Raw genomic sequence first — 19,329 nt, forward strand, 5'->3', positions numbered from 1 at the left:
TCGTTTCAATATTGGTTAGATTAGATTAGAAAAATAGTAAAGGAGAAAACGAATAAATATTACAATTTAATAGTTGCTTCATTATTGTGCGCTATTCATATAATATAAGTAGCTAATACAAATTAATGATGAGAGGTCATTCACCTTGGAGGTCTGTATTTATTAATGAAATCAAGATGGAATTAATGATGAATTCAACCTTATGACTGTACAAAGTACGAATATAAATGACATTGAAAATTTATCATATTGATCTTAGTACAGGGGATCATCAATAACAGATATTGCACGAGTATATATTCGACAAGGCCTGAGAAATGTTCGTAAATATTTCCAACAACCAATTTATCATTGATTACAGGTGGTAGTCGCTGGAATGTGCTCATGTGTAATTTATACGTGAGCCATGGAGTAATCCCATTACAAGAAGCCTTGTGCACTTTACCGTACGCAGCTGGTAGCGAGTTAAATTGAGCTAAAAGCTTCGATCCATCTTACGAAAGTCGGTCCACTTTACGAAACCTCCAAACTAAATCATGCTCGTCCCGCGCTTCGAGACGTCTGACCCGATTTTTAAGGGCCCACTGCGTTCTCAGTACTCATTCCGAAGCACTTTGACTTACTCTTCAGTGAAAACTTTGAATATTCGTTATCATCTAAAAGGGATTTTAATGTATTATTCTGGCACAATGTTACAACTGAGTAGTGGCGGGGTGCCAACGGTTAAAGGTTTAACGTGCTTGCCGCTAGACGAGATTCTTAAGTGATTTTTTGCAGAGCACACTACGAAGCAGTTTAACGAACTAGCAAGATGTCGCAGAGCCATTGACCCATATATAATCATAGTTATGAAGTTGTTTGTTATAGCACCGTAAGTAACAAATTTGACTACGTTATTATTTAAATATTAGTTTTAATTTCATTTATATTATTATTTTATTTTGCAATTAAGAAACTTAACGTAAATATTTTTACACTTATTGCTTTAATCCGCTCGTATATTGAAAAAAAACTAATGATGTTGTTTACATATTATAGTATCATAAAACCATATAATATTCAAGTCTAGACTTAACTAGACCCACGACGGGTAACCCGTACCTAGTCTCCGACTTGTACAGGTGGATTTTTTTTTATTAAAATAAATTCAATTTCTGAAATAAAAATAGCCTAAGCTACTTTTTATAACATTAGCTATTTAAATTATTTGATTTATAAACTGTAGATATTAATAAACACAAGAAGTTTTATTGAATTTATTCATTTTAAATCGGAATTTCTATTATAATAGAGTACATGTTCTATTATAGAACATGTACTAGAGCTCATTACACCTAGTTAGGATAAAGTAATATTTGCCATTTATATCATTGGCATTCTGTGGTGTAGGTATGTAGGGAAATTATAACTATATATTATATTATTTTATTATAATATCGCAGAACTTGGTTAGTAAACCCTAATAGACTTTTAATATTAATTACGACAAAATATAGGTATATAATAATATCCATATAGCATAAAAAATATAATAAATACTCATTAAATCAAGCTTAAAATTTGTGTAATAATTAATGTGATTTGCTTACGTCAACACTGATGCCCGTTTGGGAGAAAACCCGTGTATTAGGCAGCTCCTTAGGCACAAAACGGAAAAATTCTTGCGCGCCGTGGTACCACTTCACCGTATACAAGGTTTCCCCAGAATCTAGTGACCACCGGCAGCCGAGGGTCGCGCTGGAACCTATACCGACCGCTTCAGGCACGCTTAATTGTATATCACGAAGTCCAAGTACACCTAAAAATAAAAGAGGATTTTAATTATAACTTAAAAAGTGTCTATAATAGCAATAAGTTTTAAACGGAAACTTAGTATTACCCAAAAATCAGTGGTGGAATTAAATTAAACCATTACAAATTAAAATAGAAGTAATCAAAGTTCAGTCTGTCAATAAAATAATTAAAAATAAATTGAAAGCTCATAAACTCATGCGAAACAGTTTCACAATATACACGGCTGAATTGAGAACATCCATTATAAACTTTGTTTAAAAATAATATTAAAATATCCTAAGTGCATTCATTGAAATCTGTGTGTGACTGTGACTCGTGTTTTCAGTAGCGAGAAAGGAAGAACGGGCTGAACTTCGGCCCTTGACGCTCCACGAGGTACTTAATATGACAATCTTGCAATTGAAGAGTCCTTATTCCAAGAATAAACAACATAGTAAACAGTGAGAATTATAAGAAACAGATATAGATTGTAACTCTGGTACGTATTTTAAATTCACATTATGGGACTTTGACAAGCTGCTTTTTCTGCATCCGTCTGCGCTAATGGTATACATTGGAGTGGAAACATTAATATATAAATAGTTTGAGGATGAAGTTTGATCAGTTAGTGCCTGGCGATGATTTCCCCAAGATTCATGACAATGGTTTCCAAAGAGACCTCGTGGAGGCAGACCTGATAGCATTATCATACATTGTCAACAATGGGGCTACTAATTTCCATTGCTAACAGTCCCCTTATCCTTTTGGTTTTTATTTAATAGCCAAGATTCAATTGTGTTACGAAATAATTACAGGAAAAAATCGATTTCGTGAGATTAATCACTAGTCATGACTAAATATTGTGATTATACAATTTGTAGATTGTAACTTAAGATCTTATAATACTTTAACACTTTGTTATAATATTATAAACTCTTAATAAATGATATTATGTATAAATGTAGATGAATTACCATCAATCTCATTTTTCAATAGCCATCGCAGAGATAAAGATTGTTCAAAACTTTTTAATGAGGCTTTCTTGATTAATTGTTCAAACTCTTCCGTTTATAATTATAATTTATTTACTGTAATTAAATTATTCTATAATATTGATTAATTTAATTATGATTTGTTGGTCAACATTACTTACCCATTTTATAATTTGATTATTTAAATAGGTGCAATGTTAAATCTATTTAGGCATTTAGTCATATTTTGATTTTTAAATTACACATTAGAGGTCTGTTATAATCTATACATATAAATAAAATTGGAGTATCTGTTTGTAATATTGAAGTAACCGTTTTTTACTACATGCATATGAATGAATGCGACTTCGTCCGCGTGGAATTTAACTTTATTTTTCTAAAGTATAAGTATTTTAAGTTACTCCTTATTATATCAGTTACCTTCCAAAAAAAGTCCCGTCAAAATCGGTCCAACCATTTCAGAGATTAGCCGGAACAAACAGACAGATAGACATGCAAAAATTGTAAAAAATGTTATTTTGGTGTATGTACCGTATTTCTATTCATATCCATGTAGTAAAAAACGATTATTTCAACATTACAAACTGACACTCCAATTTTATTTATATGTATAGATTATGCATATCTACCTTCAACAAGATTAAAAAAAATATAAAAGTATTTGTTATATCTGATATAACATATCAAAGTAATTAAATGCATTAATGGATTCTAAAAAAATTGCCTGTAATAAAATTAAAACCCAATGGAGTAATCAGTTGACTATACAGCAATAAACTATTTTAAGTAATATAATTATGGGATAAATATAAATGAACCAATTTACCTTTAAACAGATAAAATACTCCATTTCTCTTACTTAAAATCTATTACATTTTATTTCTCCACCGACTGCTTCCAGGTTTCACATCACTGCACAGTGATCAATCTAGCAATGGAAACGAATTCAATCTGGATTGAGTTTACGAAGCAATGGTTTTAAAGCTGAGCTTGAATTAATAGAAGATAATTTGTAAGGAGAATTGCCAATTATTTTAAATCTAATAAATAAATTATTCTGTAGTAGTTTCGTTGTATCTATAGTATTTACTATATGAGTATTAGATATGTAGTGAAATATAAATATACAAAATATATTGAACTATGAAATTACAATATTATTTTGTGACATTTAGAATACATAAACTAAAAATATATGAAAACTTAAGGGAGTAAACTTATCCTCGCTGGTCGGGTCGCGGCCGAACGGTTAGTGGTCCACAGAGTAAAATACGAGTCCAAGGGATATAAGTAATCAAATCCTGGCCTACAGCTGTAGTAAAGGTGGTTGGAATACATAAATCAAGAATGGTACGTGATCGAATTCAAGATCAACCTAATACACAATTCCCGTCTACATGAACTCATTACAATGTAACCAAATTCAATTTACGGTTTCAAACCACATCACAATACTTCTTCTCATGCGCGAATTTAATTTGAAATATACCTAATGCTTTATTGTGTGTTATACACCTAATTAATGTACCAAATGTTTTCGCTAATTTTGTTTTCATTCCTTATATTATACCGTAATTTTAAGTTCATTTTTAAAAATATATATATAGAATATATTACATATACGTAGATACTGGTGGTAAACTACGTTACTATGTTTTCTACATTTTGCAATCTATGAAATCTATAATTGTGTAGGAGTAGATTACACGTTTACCTATATGTAACTTACTACTCGGCAAAAACCTAGGTAGACTTAGTAAGAAGTATGTTTTATAAGGTACATTTGTACGATGAGATTAGGTAGTGAAATTACATCATAAGAAGCATGACATCTTAATCCTTCGAAATGGCACAGGTATATGTGTCAGTCACATGATAACATGATGTCCGTAGTGTTGTTCATGTATATAGGCGACGGCTACCACTTATAAATTGTTGCTTGTTTGCCATTCCATTTATATTATTAAATCTATTATACACATTAATAAACAGCTAGTGACCAGAACGTCAGGTTTAAAAAGAATTTTAAAAATACTCCTTTTAAATCCAGGTCAAGGATTTATTTCAGTTGACCCGAGTTTTTTAGGTAAATGTCTAAACATTTGTTTCAAGCCTTTGAATACCTTAATAAAAATATTATACTTACTGAAAATTTTGTATTTGTGGTATTTTATACTTTAGGCTATTATGTGTGTTCATTTGTATGGAATAAACATTTTCATAAATGTAATTACATTTAAATGCTTTTCTTAACAATATAATAGATCATAGAAATAATAATAATAATTTTAATATTTTTTTGTTAAATTGTATTGTGTAAAATCTAATATAACATAATAAATATACACTTCATTGTTATTTTATGCTTCCTTAATGTTCGTAAAATATAAATTACCTAAAAATACAACATTATTACAACGCTTTTCCTGTAGAAATATGAGACACATAATGTAGGCTGAAGTCTGTTATTCTATGTCTTCAAAGAAGAAAAGAGAACTTGGCACCATTCGATGGAGTTTCGTTTTGTTATCCTTTTTGATAGTTCTGGTAAAAAAATGACAATTTTTTTTATTATTACTATAACTACATACTGAACAAATAGTTTTGATGTGGTTCGTCTTTTTTATTACAATTCCATCCCTGAAGAAAATAAAATACGATACCTGACATTTATTTTCTAATACTTGCATTTTTATACCTATATATTTATATATATATAAATTTTACCATTCAATAAAATACTCTTCAATCTCTTTTGTAATAAATTTGTTTTCATAGAGTTTCTCATACCATCAACAAAAACGCTGTCGTAGTCTGGTTAGTTAATTTCCAAATATATTTCTCTTAGTTGGCTATAAATGTCAAGCAGGTAAATAATTCACTAAAAGTTTCGCAAAGTTACATTCTGGAATGACGTGGGGCGACCAGGATGGACCTCCACAAGAGCCCGTACACCTATTCCGTTGACCGAGTGTAGCTTCGTAGTCCATGTATAATAAATGAATGGTCTTGCGTGTTTCGAACCAATAATTTTAGCGATTGCCCCGTGCCGAGAGAGATTGGCACTTTACAGAATTTTTCGAGAGCCGTGCGGTCTTCAGGGAATTCCGATAATCAGCTTTACTTAAGGGATTGGATTCGAAAACTCGATTGTATCCGGAGAGATTTTAATAATTCATCAATTCTGTACAGTTATTTCGCCTAACAAGATGAAAGGTCTGATTGAAAAGACTTGTTCTCTGAAAATAATAACTATATAAATGGCAACGATCTCAACATGTCGTTTTGCTATATTAAAAATTAAATAACATGTTATTTTATTCTATTTAATAGGAAAGATTCAGTCATCATTCTGATTAACAAGATTTCTGTGTCTGTGCTGTGTAATTTATCAGTACCAAGAAATATTAAACATTTTTGTTGAAAAAAATGCGTGGAATAATTTTAGATTTAAGTAAGATTTTTAAATAAATAAGAGAAAAAGGATGGTATTACAAATGAAAAGGTAATGAGGTAGGTTCATGTAAATTTTCGTTTGAGAAATTAAAGTGAACCTTGTTCTTAATTTTTATTAGATCACATAGGAAACCTGCATACATGGTTTCCTTTTTAGACCGAGACCTACCGTGACTTCACACAGTTGAAATGTTGTGTTGCAATGTTGGGTGTGTATTTATTAACCAATAGATTCTTACTAGCTATAAAACTTACTTGGGAACCCACAACTAAGAATAAGAAAGAAATAATTAGAATATAATAAATGAAAATATAGGACAGATGTTTTATTTAACAGAGGATATAATCTTCTCACTAAATATCGAAGAATCATTATCAGTATAAAACAATTGTTAAAATGATTAGTCAATACTTACTACTTCCGAGCCATATTAAAATGGCAGCGAGTCGAGAAACCATGTTGTACTTATGCGGAGAGAGGTCGCGCCCACACGTCATGTCACGACCGCTTCGTGACGGATCTTGCGCGGCTTCCTTGTATTTTCCTTCATTTTTAAACCGACTTTCCAAATATTGGATTCTTTCCTGACATATCGGAATTGAGTTATTTACAAAACGTGCCGTCCACTATTCAACATTTTACTCGATTTCTTCAAGTAACCATGGAACCAATCTGAAACAACAGTAATCCTATTAGAACTTACTGAAAACTTTGAAATTGAACCAACTATAACTATTTCCTTTGGTACTGTCCAAAGCATCGTTTATTTTGATTAGGACTTATAGGAACTAAACGAAACAGTGGCTACAAATAAACGGAACGGTCTGTCGGAAACTTCTGTAGCTGTTCTACCACAGAATATCTATTAGTTTGTGCGATAAGGAGGCACTAAGTTAAATTTGTAGTATTATTTATCGGTTTCAGATATTTTGTAGTCATCTAAATTACAAAACGTAGGTGAGAAACACAAGATCAGAATGTTATAAATTCGTATTGGGGACAGTGATTTATCGTTTGGTGAAACATTACTCCCAGCGTGCGTTTTGTTGTCTAGAGATCGATTGACAACGAATAAAATACATTCACCAATTGAATAGAGCACCCCAGCACAATGTTTCAGGGAAAGCGACACTTTTTCAAGTGAGCGATAGGACTAATGGTTTCACACGCTACTCTACGACTTTCAATGAACATTCGTTCCCACTGTGGTTGTCTACCCAACGTCGACTCGTCACTAAGTCCAAACGTAAACCTTTTATTAAGTTCAAAGAGACGGTTTAAAACTTTAGTTTATTAAATTATTTGGTTAGTGACAAAAACGTGTATATTCACAAAAGAAATACTCCATAAACAATAGGAAAACTAATATTTTTTAATTTACACTTTTTTTAATTATGACAACCCAGCAACCTGCAAGTAATTTTCCGTTCGTGGCAGTTCTACATATATAATTATATACAAATATGGTACTTAGATGTGCTTTTTATTGTAGGACTCTTAGACAAGCAAGCTTATACATTTGACAAGGAGCAGCACGGATATCACGTTATCATGTGATGCCCATGATGTCACTATTGCGTTAGCATTCCGGAGGACTACAATATCATGGCTCTTATACTATAATTTCAATTTAATCTCACTTTATAATTGAATACAGCTTACAAAGCAAGCCATGCAGGCTATTGAAATAGGTGAGACTGACCTGAATACACGATTTTTTACAGTTTTCCTCTGTAAAATAGTAATTTTTAAATATGGAAAACCATGTGTTGTGCCTACTGCTACCTATAGACTTTATAGATTGCAAAAGCGTATGAGATGCATGCAAATTGCCGGCAAGCTGCAAACATCAGCTCTAAGTTGCAGCTTGCCAAACAACCTGGTGATTGTTTAGCAAGCTATCTAACTAATCATTATAGTTAACAGTAAACGAATATTTAAGATAAAATTTAAATGTATATATCATATATAATAATAATAGTCATTCTAGTGATAAAAGCATTCTATAGTTAGTTTTTACAAATGTAATAAGTTGGAAAATCACAATAGAGCCAAAAGCATGAGAGCTTACTAATATTTAAAAAATATATCAAATAATAACTCTAACTGCGAATAGAATCTAAGGTCTATCCATATACTAGCAAATCATGGATATAGTAAATATATAGACATATGTATTACCTATGTAGTATTACAAGTACACAATTAACAACAATTCCCCGGATGGATGTAATTATTAATGGATTTATGTATTGGTTGTAGCACATGTAAGATTATATCACATGGGTAGTGGTATGAATTTGAATATATCATCTATTAATTATAGACATATATATTGTTTAGCATAAAAACCCGGTTCCTCGAGTAAAATCTACGTGGATGTCATGTTATTGAACATTATTTTTTTCTCTTATCCATTAAAAATCATGAAATGGAGCATATTCAAAGTAGAAAGCAATAAAGCTTATATTCCAGCGTGTGTGTTATTACGTAATATCGTTTGCTTTCCGTTGTGCGCGAATGTCAGCCATTAGAAAAATAGGTAGTTGTAGCGACCTCGCACACCTCGCCGATGCGTCAACCTAGCAACATCCCGGAGACAGCTCACGCCGCGCGCCAGGTCCCGAAGTCGGGCGACGCCGCACTACGTTTCATCCGACACTTTAGTTTATTGCTACATTCACGCTTCAATGAGCCGACGACTGTCTTGAAAATCGACAATAATATTTTTGAAAGCCAAGATTTTAAGATGAAATTCTGATACTGGTGGCAAGATATAGACATACGCCGCACATAACGTTGTTTTGCCATATAAATTAAAATCCCTATTAAAAAATAGGGGTTGTTGAGAGACGGGTGAAAAATAATTATAATTCTAACTATAGCATAAATTATAATACATCAAATATCTACAATTATATTATACCTATAACACATATAAAATAAAGTGGATATTTCCGAAAATGTTCGCTATTTATAAACCCTTCGATACTAATCCCACTACTTCAAAGGGATTCATTCGATCTATTAGTCGGATCTATTCGGTCTACCTTAATTATACGCCCTGTTTAACACACACTACGTGTAGTTTTAATGTTTACTTTCTTTATGACAACAACAAAATAGTAAGTTCATATAGAAAGATCATACAATCTTAGTATAATAGTAAAAAGTTTAATAACTATAAATAAATAACGTCATAAAATTTTACATGTTCGTCGGTTCACAATTTTTGTATTTTACAATTCCAAAGTATGTCCTTTATAAAAAAATAAACTGTGAGGATATTGTGCAGTCATCATCTTGAAAGCCTTATTCGATGTGATGTTGAAGATAATAATTTATGAATAGGTTATATTCGTACATATCTAATGGACGATGCTTAATTACTAACATCTTACATAAATAATATTGTGCATTGTCTTCAATCTTACTTAATCCACACTAATATTGTTCGTAATATATAAATGCAAAAGTACATAACGCTGACTTAAAGCTTGTTCAATTGTGACGATGATGTAATGAAGAAGTTCTCAATTGAATTTAGTATATAGATGTCTTCTGCACACAAAAAGAATTCAGAATTCACATTGATTTTTGCACTTTGATATTGAATAACATTGCAATATTACTTCTATCTTATTCTGAGCACATAGTAATATGATGAGACTTATATTAAACAAATATCGTGCCATCTGCATAATACAACTTTGAAACTCGAAGTTTAACGGTATCAACGTGCGTATACTTGTAAAATTCTCATGTATTTACGATTTTCAAGTTACTTTGGATGACTTTGGTTTATTTTAGCCGGCAATGCCACCTTCTGTATTGATCTTTAATGGTAGTAATAAATATAAGGCTTTATAAACAACGAGAAATAAAACACTTTTAATATCAGTGACTTTGAATTCGATACAGGCAACAAATTTTTAGTTTAAAACTTAATTTTGTATTCATTACTTTCCTTTTTAACAATATTATTAGAGTATCATACATCACAATGATATCTGTTTACTTTTACATTTTAAAGGTATTTTACTCAAGAGACTTGTAAAAAGGTTGACTTACCTGTTGTTTAGATTAAAATCCAAATTTTAGATACAGTTTAGATGAGATTGACGCGGTTCTTTGAACACATGAAAAATACGTTGAATGTAAAACGGTTGTCAAGTAAATAATGTTGAATACTTTTTTCATAGTTATTTACATATATCTAAATATACCGTTTTTATAATAAACGGTATATTTATTGTTTGCGTTTGTGATTATTTTCCATTGGTAATGGCGACTGTTAACGTAGGCAAAGACTAAGAAAATAAGTAGACAGAATTGTCTATTTTAATGAATGTTTACATCTACCGCCATCTTCAGTCCATACGTGATTAGACTGGTTGTAACATCGTTAAAATAGTTCTTATTATTTATTTTAAAGCTAAAATAAAATAATTATTACAGTAAAAATAATATTAAATTCCTTTAAATTAATAAAATTGTTTAATAGAAGTGTTTTACTTATTTTGTTGTAAACCATATTTAAAATAAAACAGTATAATTATCGGTAGACATTGTCAATATTTCATTGTATATGTACAATACATTGTTATTCCATCGCCTTCTATAAGCTAAACTAATGAAATTCTGCCAGAGATCAATAACATTTGACTGTAAACATTCTTAATGTGGCCCATTACTTAGGTATATTTTTAGCGAGTTCATAAAAACCGTTTGTAAAAAACATCTCCGTGGTTAACTTTCCTTAATTTGAATCTTTTCGGTTGAAGGGTGAGATAAGGCAGTGAAATTATAGGATAAGAGGCGTGACATCTTAGTCCTCTGGAATCGCAACACTTGGGTGGTTTCATCGCCTATATATATATATATATATATAGGCGATAATTGCAACTTACCATCAGGTGGCACGTCAGCTTGTCTGCCAGTATTACTACATAAAAAGAATTTAAAGATAATTAATTTTTGAAAATTATATTTATTGGATTAAATTGGGAAATATCAGTATAGCATAACATCTATATATATATATATATCTACACTTTGGTATACCCCTATATTTATACAGTAATAATCCTGATTTAGATAGTAAATATAGCAGTAAATACTAAACTAATCATCTAGCAGGATTGAATTGAATAACAGACAAGGCATGTCCAATTTAGCTAAATATAATAACCACTCGTCATAAATTATTTTATTATCCTAAAATACAAGAAAATTACGAGTAACCATCGTTACATAAGAATGACTTGTAATACCCATCCCAAATAACAGCTGAATGTTGAGAAAAAGATAAAAAGCAACTTTGTTACAGATTAGTAATCTCCATTTTCTTTTATCTAACGTCGGGTTGGCCTATTATTTTTTCTTAACTCGGAGCGTTAGGTCCGATTTGGGGGATATTCGCGTAATGTCCGTAGCGTTGACGTTCACAAATGAAGGGTATTGCCGCGTCAACTGTTTGACAGACAAGCGTGTAATGAACATTCGATGATTTCATTTATTTAATTTAGTTTAATTTATTATATTATCTGTATGTACAGATAATATTAAATAAATGAAATCATATCATCGTAAATAAAATCGTAGTGTCTGTTTGTGATATTGAAATAACGGTTCTTTACAATATGCATATGCATATAATACGTTACATACACCAAAATAACATTTTTTATCATTTTTGTCTATATGTCTGTTTGTTTCGGCTAATCTCTGAAATGGTTGGACCGATTTTGAGGGGACTTTTTTGGCAGGTAGCTGATGTAATAAGTAACTAAGTAACTTAGGCTACTTTTATTTCAGAAAAATAAAGTTAATTAAAGTTTAAATAACTCCACGTGGACGAAGTCGGGAGTACAGCTAGTTTTAATATATTTTCTAAAGTAAATTATCATTTGATTTTTTTCTATCACTGATAACGAGAACACAGTGCCAATTACGTCCAGTCCAACACGAATACTGGTTTTTCAACTGCCTTCAAAAAAGGAGGTTTTTTCTCAATTCGACTCTATTTTGTTTGTATAATATATGGGATGTTCTTAACGCAGTATGCCGTTACTCAATATTTCTGAATGAACAATTTGAATGACAAATTTTTTAAGCTTTTCGTAATAATATGTTTATAGTCGGTTGATTTTATTATCAGTACCACGCCTGAACAAGGTACTTATTGTTATTATCGTATGACATTTGTTTACTAGCCCTCTTTAATAACTAGCTAACTCTTAAATTTGGTATACTGTGTCAATCTCACCACAACAGTTATTAAAATAATATGAAATTATTAATTAGCATTTATCAAACAATAATCAAAATACAATTAAAACTAAATCGGAAACAAGAGCGATGCGAGCGATTGTTCAATATAGTTTGGCAGGTTAATGTGGTTTCATTCGGTTCAAAGTCATGCTCTGTTAATAACTTTCATGGAATCTAACAGTTCAAATCTTTTAGTATTCAGTTTTCAATCTGTTCAATCACGCCAATACTAAAAAATCTTTGTTGTAAAAGAAATAAACCAACACAACTCAGTGAGTATGTCTAGCTGTTGAATATGTAGAATGAATTATGATTGAGCGACATGACTGGCGTCGCGTAACAGAGTATCGTTTACACGAATTTTTAAAATGAATGAACAATACAGGACTTGTTAGCATACAGTATAGGAGTATTACAATAACTTCAAAACAAAAAAGATCTAAATGCTTTTTATAAATCATATATAAAGAACATTAGCTATGAATACATATATATATATATATATATATCTATATATCTATAGAAGTAAAAGTTTCCCAAAATTACTCATTAACTATGAGTAATTTTCAATTTTTAAACAAAATTTTACTTCTATAGTTATTCTTCATCATTGGCAACGAACTTACATAATAAAAGTGATATAAATTTAATTCATTATAAAAAAAGAATTATGTAAACCATACTTCTCATTGTAGGTATCGAAATTTGTACAAAAATAATAACAATATTCAGAACAAATTTAGAATTTCCTTCATTTTGAAGTCGAATGAAAATAAATGTACGTCAATTTCAACGCTGAATGATTCCACGATCTGTATATGGCACTTGATTCGTTATTGACTTACATGCACATATTTATGATATTGGTTAACCACTGGAACGCGAAACGAATGTAATAATATTGGTATATAACAATGTCTGCGGTTTGAATTTGTATTCCATTTTATATTGCCAATAATCCAATAAACTTGAGAAAAAAGAACCGCCAAATCATTCTATTAAACAGGATTTCTCGAACAGACCTCGATCACGCTGTTGATATTAATTCCAATAAGAAACACCTGAGTCTTTAAATATAACGTAATTGAAGCATATTATATTTAAAAAAATATTGTAACTGGTATTTTTTCAAACCTTTACATTTTATATGTACTGCGTACTTATCCTACTACAAATAAAGGAATGATGATGATAATAAGTAAGTACATTTATTTAATAGCCCGCGAGTTCATCTCTGACAATCAGAGACTTTGCTCAAAGTCATCTACAGAGGTACTCTGTGTATCTTCTATGTCGATTCCAGGCATCTTGCATGTCAAGATGCATTTCGCTTGAGATATGGTAATAAGAGTGAAAGGAATAGAAGGCACGGAATACAGTACATTGGAATGGCAAAGCATGAGGATGATCACAAGCGTCACATGATTATGTGATGCTCCCCTGTGATAGGTTCGCCCCCTGGCACATTGTATTTAAATATATAAGCAAAATGTGTATATGGCATGTGTTGATCGTTATGATGTCGTTAATTGACAATGTCTTTTACTGCCATCCAGACTACAGTGATGACGGCATATTATTTATTATTATTACGTATGCGTTCTAATTATTATACGCCATAGATAAATCTAAGATCAGCAGCAAAACAGCCACATTATTCACAGATGCGCTAAGCAAACATTATAATAGCCATTCATTATAGCCGTTGCCGCATTAATTTGTAACAACTCTGTAGATTTAAATGTCACAAACAAGTCTCCGAGTGACCTGGAAATCCTTTGTCTGATTTATAGCAGCTTTTCTAAAGCAACCAGCGAACTAGTAGGTACCTACTCTCTCGGTTTACCTAAAAAGATCAAAGTCCTCTTGCACTTTTAATCAACTTTGCTTGCATTTTGTTAACATAATTCACTCGTTTCCATTTTCTTTGCATAAACATTTATGATGTAATAAAACAATATTTTACGATATATTTAGTAGAAAAACTTATTACATTTTAGGGGACCTTTGTACATAGTAGGCATAACTGCACCTAATAGGGTTTGTATGGACAACGCTTTATGTCACGGGTTTTTGATTTATAAACGAATTGTTGATCTAAAATTAGAATGAATATATATAAAATTCTATGAATCTAAAATTTTAAGAAATTATAAATTTTAAAATAAAGTATTGTTTTACATTTTTTCCTCGCGCAGATATTATGGCATTCTTGAAAAGAATAGACGTTTCCTTTTTATCAGCACAAATAATAAAAGCATTTTAGTAGGCTTATATTTGTCAGGTAGATTTTTATTCATATCAGAATGATTGCTGATATTACACAAGTCTTAACCCCATCATCAAGTCTATCTGTTTGTTACATTTTCACGATTAAACATCTGAACGGATCCAAATGAAATTTAATTAGTATATATTCATTTTATGGTCGCAGGGTAGCTTTTGTCTAAAAAAATTGTGAAATAGGATTGAATGTTTCTATAGACGAAATTGCGGGTATGAGGTAGTATTTATTAATGGGTAATATAAAAGGCTAATACTAAGTAGGCGACTATAATCATTGATTAATCTACTTATAACTAAACGAGAATCCAAACAATGGCATAAAAGTCATAATATTATACATTAATATTATTATTAGTACACCTAAAATAATGAACATTTCAATTTCATTTACATTAATCATATTTTATCCATACTATTTACTGTTATTTTGATACTCAGTACAATACTATTATTTGATACTCTGTGCCCCTTGTACACACCAGAAGTTTAATATTTTCTCATTACAAATTAAATGTATTCATTGTATTGTTAAATTTTAATATCATTGCTTTATAAATACCATTGTAAATTATGATGAAATGAGACAATAGATATTATCGTTAACTACAGTCATAATTACATGTGTAATTATTGTGTAACTCGTGATCATATACATCATACACATATATAATTAATGATCCCGTATTCAGGAAGTTCCGTTTTCGTTATATATAATATTATATAAGTAAAGTATTTCAACTATTTTTGTAATTCTGTTTTTGTTTTATGTATATTCATGCTAATGAATCCAATGGATTTGTTCCAAAAAATTTTAAATATTAATCCGACACATACGAGTGTGACGTGTGTACATAAATAATCAATTGAAATGATCAGATTTGTTTTTTTTATTATTACAGAAAAACAATGTTCACACATTAACATTAAAAAAGTTATCAGTTAATAGCGTCTAAAGTTATATTAAAAATAGTTTCTATCATTGTTTCTGCTATTGTTTTGGGATCAGTTGTAAAGCCAATTCTCAAAATTCACTGCATCTGATTAGCGAACACGTTCTTTTTGCCATTGTGAAATAATAAGTAACGATTTTAACATTAATATTAAAAGTAATATTTACCCACTGCTATTCTTCCTGTCATATGTAATTTATGATGCCTATATGGCATTGTACTCGTATATATTACATTGTATGAGTTGTCTACTTACTGACAAAAGGCATAATTGTAACATAGAGTCTACAAATTTAAAATTTTGCTCTGTTGTGTTTTACGCAGGCATTTACTAAGAAAATATGGAATTTGGAAGCGAAAGGGAGCCGCTTTCGCACGGTCAAAGGCGCAGTGTTTCCCTTTAATTATAATTATATTATCTAACGTTACATATATGAACAGAAACAGCAAGTTTATTTAAAAGATAGGTATTTCATATATCGTTACAATTCTGATGATGATGAATCCTGTCTGCACTGATGATGTTATCTGACGGCCGCCAGCAAAGAATAAAAGGACGATAATAATATCAAAGCAGATGGCAAAACCCCTCATGGCGGACTCCTGGAATTTACCAATGATGTAATTCATCAGGAAGGAATCATGGATATGGTCTATTCGACTCTGTACATGACTAGTCAAAAGAGTTCCCATTACTAAAACTGATGATAGTACTCATGAAAACATGTATTCAATTTATTTAAATATCCTTTAATAGAGTAGGTATTGAAAAACTACCATTTTGAGTTTAATTCGTAATGCTAGAACAGTAAAAAGAAACCGTAATAGCAAATTAAAATTTTTAAATAAATTATCACTATTTACCTATCTACAATTTCAGATACAGAATTATTAAAATTACATTGTACTATATACATAGTTTGTTAAGAAGAAGTATTTTTTTAATAAAACAAAATTAAATGTGGTAACAGTTTAAAGCCATTATTGCCGTTGTGATGAGTGTAGGTAACTTAACTTAATTTTACTTATAATAATAATTTCATTTTAAATGACATATTTTATGATGTTAAAATAAATTAAAGAAACCTTTTGTTTTTGCAAATCATTTTTTAATATAATGAAACGCGTGACCCACCATAGTTTTGCACGGTTATGCATTTGTAATTTAAATTTTACAAACCCTTAATTAATTAATTAATTATAAAGCTTCCATAAAAATCTCTCTATTCTAGTGTTAAAAATCATATTAAAATCCGTTCAGTAGTTAGTGATTATTGCGAATATGCAGTCAGACGTTGTGGATTGTTTTTACAATATATAAGTGGCGTATAAATTTTATCTATTACAATTTTATGTAATGTTTATTTAAAAAAAAAACTTACCGATGACATTCCAAACTCATACAGCACAAAAACTAATAAACCAGATCAATTCACTATATTACACGTGTTGATTCCAACAGGCGAGACACACTAAGTTCAATGAGCACCAACACGCTCGTAGGACCGCGACGTAGCCGCAACACGCTACGAGACGCTACGTGTCTGTGAGCTCCCGACACCAACTGAGCTAGTGCACTCTGTTTTTGCTCTATAGCTCCACAACCGGGATGCATACCATCGTATTCTTTATTATGATCTGATTATAAATTATTTCTATGTTATTCAATACTATCTAAAATTGTTTTTTTTTTCAATCCTATAATATTAGACGTTTACTCGATTGCCATTTGTAAAATGATTTTTGTATCAAATGTAAATTTTTATATTCATGTATTCGGCTTTATCTATAGCTTAAAGATTTAAATATGTTTTTAGGGAGAGAGTACCGTAACTACTTTGTCTAATTTTAAGTATTATTAACCGACTTCAAAAAAGGAAAACATTAAATCCCTATGTATGTTGTTTATGTATGTTTATCGATATCCTTAACAATGGTAGGTGAAATTTCAATATCCTTTATTAATTGACGATTTTGCTTTGATAAACATCGTCTATAATATTTTAGTAACTCCGGTGTACTTTCAGCGAAATACTACGGAAATAAAGAAAAGTTCTTTGACATAAATTTCGCGATACGACACGTGAACTATCTTTAGAGTAATTTAATTTGACTATACTTCACATCATTCAACAACCATCCAGCAAGTGTAAGTAATAAGTTGACGAAATTTTAGCGCAGTATAACCGTTTACCAGAGGCAGTGTATCAAATATGAACAAACAAATATTTATTTTTCTATATAAGATGATGAGAGATAGGTGAGTTATATCATTCGTAGTTAGAATTTAACAACATGATCATAAATGGAATGTGTTTATTCGGATAATATTTATTACTGTAATAAAACTCCTTGGGATACGTGTTTGGAGACGGTTGGGTAATCATCACATATTGCTACTTTCTGAATTGTGAATCTGATATTTAATTTCTATTATATATTTTACTAAGTAAAATAACACTAATTCAGAACTTAACAACACTAACAAAATACACCTGATTCAACTAACTTATTATTTGGGGCGCCAGGTCGTGATACCCTATTTACCATAAGTAGATGCCGCGGATCGGCGTCTAAGCGCGAGACAGCTACCAAAATCGTATAAAGTATAACAATCAGTTTGTATAATGTACTACGCAATAGAAACTTTGCCCTCTTTGTTTACTGGAACTTAGAAATATAACATTTAGTATCTAGGTGCTCAATGATAAAATAATTCATAGATAACAAATTTCACTCTACACGTTCGGGTAGCTTCTATATTTAGTTTGTAATTTTTGTTTGGAATAGAATACTGTCAACATCTATTATTAAAATGTAAGTTTCATTTTGTCTCAAAAATATTATAGATAGAATATTTATTCTTGGGCTGGAATCTAAAATTATAAAGAGTAGTTACAGAACGTTCGTTAGTAAACAAAATCTTAAATATAGGTTCAGAATTAAACAAAGTTAAATTTATCAGGTAATCAGTTAGATAAATATTTACATAAACTTTTTTTTATTAAAATACTTAGATACTAGCAATCTATGGCCAGCGACAGCAAATAAATCATTCTTTTATTTCTTAAACAATTGCAACCGTAGAGATACATTATTATAGCAGTCATTATTGTCTTTGAGAGTAATCACCTTTCGTAATAATATATATATATATATTTATTTACACAAAAGTAATATGAACGAGCAGTGATTACATCAATTTGTAAATTATACCCTGTTCGAAATTTTATTAAATTTCTTCTTCCCGGAATTATCTAACTCTATATTAGCTAAATATAAATCAATAATGACTGAAATATAGTAAGTATAGAAGTATAGTACAATAAATATTATGTAAAATCTGACTATTTTTTTCGTTAACCATACATAAATTATAAGATTTTACATAATATTTACTGTACAAAATAAAACCAGGTCAGAATAAAAAGTATTGTATTTATATACGTACGAAAATACAATACAAAAAGGTTTACTTCGCTTTTAAGATGCTTATATTTCAGAGCCTTAAGAGTACACATACACTGAATTACATTGTACACAAAATTGTGAATATCGTATTTTCCCTTTCAGATTGTAAAGCTCAGTTCAATCGCGT

At 30.4% G+C, this 19,329-nt stretch overlaps 1 protein-coding gene across 1 annotated transcript in view; it reads right to left on the minus strand.

Annotated features, from left to right (window-relative positions):
* The window catches only part of LOC131852517 (uncharacterized), a 38,977-nt gene extending 21,695 nt beyond the window's left edge, over positions 1–17,282 (minus strand). Inside the window, exons 1-3 of the mRNA XM_059203192.1 lie at positions 17,114–17,282; positions 6,638–6,894; positions 1,590–1,798 (exon numbers count right to left, since the gene is read on the minus strand). Coding sequence (XP_059059175.1) covers positions 1,590–1,798; positions 6,638–6,719 — 291 coding nt within the window. The 5' untranslated portion in view covers positions 6,720–6,894; positions 17,114–17,282. The remainder of the gene's footprint in view (positions 1–1,589; positions 1,799–6,637; positions 6,895–17,113) is intronic.
* Between the last annotated feature and the right edge of the window lie 2,047 nt (positions 17,283–19,329).

Source organism: Achroia grisella, unplaced genomic scaffold, assembly GCF_030625045.1.
Source record: "Achroia grisella isolate CSIRO2021 unplaced genomic scaffold, CSIRO_AGI_Agris_v1 utg1179, whole genome shotgun sequence".
NCBI lineage: Eukaryota > Metazoa > Arthropoda > Insecta > Lepidoptera > Pyralidae > Achroia > Achroia grisella.